Below are 2,417 nucleotides of genomic sequence, written 5' to 3'. Positions count from 1 at the left end.
GAGGAGTGAACATCTCCGGGGGTCTGGGGCCAGGGGCCCTTTGTGAGTGACACGTGAAGAGTGACGTCAAAGTCCCGACGCAGGGCGGCCCCAGCCTGCCTCAGGGAAGCTCTGGGACACTAACAAAGCCAACACCGGGAGCCCAGCTCAGCCCGCCTTCTGGGCGCTCTTTCTTCGCTGCTCAACAAGCCAGTTGCACGGATATCTGAAGTGGTGGGGTCCAGGGCGGACCCCAGGACAGCCTGCCCTGGCCCCCCCCGCCGCACCTGCATGCCCTCCGAGGACGGGCCCGGCTTCCCGCAGCCACCCTTCCCCTTGGGGCGCCATGTGCCCAAGGGGCCCCTCCGGGTCCCCCGACAGTGGCCTCCTGGACGCAGGCCGTGCGGCTCCTGCTGTCCACTCTCGCTTCTGCTGCCAGGACGCCCTCCCCGCCTCCCTCCACCTGGGCACCCCTGCGCCCCCTCCGTGGGTTCTCCCCTGGGCCCACGGCAGTGTGGCCCCCGGGGACAGCAGGGTCTGGGGCGGGGCAGCAGCGCACAGACCGACCAGGAGGCGGCGGCTCCGGTGCTCCCTTGCCCACCTGCGACCGTGTCCCTCTCCATGGACGGGCAGCGGGCATGCGGGCAGCGGGGGCCCTGCACACATCGCCTCCATGGCCCCGGCCGCTGCCGAGGCTCAGGCGGGAGAAGCTCCCTCCCCTTGTCCCGGGGCTGCCCGGCCCCTCCTCACCGCGACAGTGTCGGCCCTCAGCCTCCCTGAGCCCGAGAGCTGGGGGTTCCCGGCCCCCTCGTCAGAGAGGGGTGAAACGAGCTCCCTCCTCCAGGGCTTGGGGGTCACGTGAGGTAGCGGCGCCCACCTCCCGGGGCTGGGGGTCTACTGACCTGCACAAGTCGGAGGGGTCAGGGCCTCAGACACCCAGGGCGCGGGCGGGGAGCAGGCCGGGCCACTGCCAGGCCCCACGAGCCGGTAGTCACCACCTGCCCCGCTGGTCCGGTCCCTGAGGCCGGCTCGCCCTCCCTCCGCGCGTGAGCTGTGTGCCCACGGCCGCAGGCTCGAGCTTCTGCGCTCCTGCTTTTCCCGGACGCCGGTGACCCTGGGACCCTCCCAGCACCCGGGCCCTGAAGGTGTCGTGCTCGCTGACGGCCTCTCGTCCTGCAGAGCTGCTGGTGTTGAACGGCTCCGACCCCGTGGCCGAAGCGGCCATCCGGCAGCTCAGCGAGTCTTCCAAGATGAAGCTCAAGTCCCCGCGGAAGAAGAGCACCATCATCATCTCGGGGATCTCCAAGGTGTGGCCAGCGGGGTGCTGCCTCGCCCCCCCCGGCCCCCCGCAAGGGGGACTCAGTCTGAGCCCTTGGTCAGCATCCAGGAGGTTCCACTCACAAGTGTCCTGTTTCACGCTTCACCCGGTGGGGGTTATGGAGGGGGTGTCTGGCCAGGGAGGCTGTGCGTGCTGAGAGGCGGGCAGCTCACGTGCTTGGGGTGGCCGGCGGGCAGGAGGGCAGCGGGTGACCTCCGTTCCTATCCTCCGCCCCCAGCCCGTCTCCACTGGTCGCAGCCAGGGCTTGGCCTTCACCCAGGCAGAGAGCGAGGGGGCGTGTCCAGCAGGTGGCCGCTGTGGGCTCTCCTCAGGCTGGGACACCCAGGGCGAGGGCCGCACATGGCCCTTACTGTGAACATTCCGGGGCTCACAGGCAAACGTGAGGGGGAGGCCGTTGGGGGTGGCGGCGGGTGTGGGGGACAGCCTGGGCCAGCGGGCGGGCCGAGCAGGACATGCTGAAAACGGAGGCCTCAGCCGCCAGGGAGGGGCCAGCAAGGGCCGTGAGCGGCCAGCGTGCCTGTGCTGGGTCCCAGGGGTGGCCCAGACCGCCCCCAGGGGTGCGCTCCCGGCTCCCATGCATGTTCAGTGGCAGCCAGCAGGGGCGACGGGACCCCGGTGCTGGGGTCGCCAGGCCGCGGGGGGCTTCTTCGGCACCGCCGGAGCCGGGTCCTTGCCCGGAGGGTGCCCAGCCCTCGCCGTCGTGGCTCCCGAGCGGGACTCACCATCCCGCGGGGGGGCGCGTGCGCCAGGCGGCACCAGTCACACAAAGCGGGGCGTGCTGTCACTTGCACTGTCCGGGACCCCGTGTCCCCAGGGTGACGCCCTCCCTGGCGCCCACCCCGGAGGCTGGCTCCGCGGCACCCCGTCTGGACACACAGACACCACCTGGGGGGCTCCGGCCTGCACGCAGGCCAGCGCTCCGCGCAGGACGCAGAAATGGGGGCGACACAAGTGATAGGGGGCCCCCTGCGCCCCGCGCTGGACGGCTGTCCAGCCTCGGCGCCCCGCCCTGCCACCTGCCTGTGGGGTGCATGCGGGCTGCCCTCCCTCACCCTTGGGTGCCCATCGCTGTGGGAGCGCCCCGCCCGGTCGCCCCGGC

At 71.9% G+C, this 2,417-nt stretch overlaps 1 protein-coding gene across 1 annotated transcript in view; it reads left to right on the top strand.

Moving 5' to 3' along the window:
- The window catches only part of C2CD2 (C2 calcium-dependent domain containing 2), a 25,089-nt gene extending 23,341 nt beyond the window's left edge, over window positions 1–1,748 (top strand). Inside the window, exon 9 of the mRNA XM_012731020.1 lies at window positions 1,159–1,748. Within this exon, the coding sequence (XP_012586474.1) occupies window positions 1,159–1,454 (296 nt within the window). The 3' untranslated portion in view covers window positions 1,455–1,748. The remainder of the gene's footprint in view (window positions 1–1,158) is intronic.
- Window positions 1,749–2,417: the final 669 nt, after the last annotated feature.

This window comes from Condylura cristata, unplaced genomic scaffold (assembly GCF_000260355.1).
Source record: "Condylura cristata isolate star-nosed mole 26May11 unplaced genomic scaffold, ConCri1.0 scaffold00003, whole genome shotgun sequence".
NCBI classification, from domain to species: Eukaryota; Metazoa; Chordata; class Mammalia; order Eulipotyphla; family Talpidae; genus Condylura; species Condylura cristata.
The sequence above is the reverse complement of the archived record's forward strand: the minus strand, read 5'-3'. Positions and strand labels throughout refer to the sequence as shown.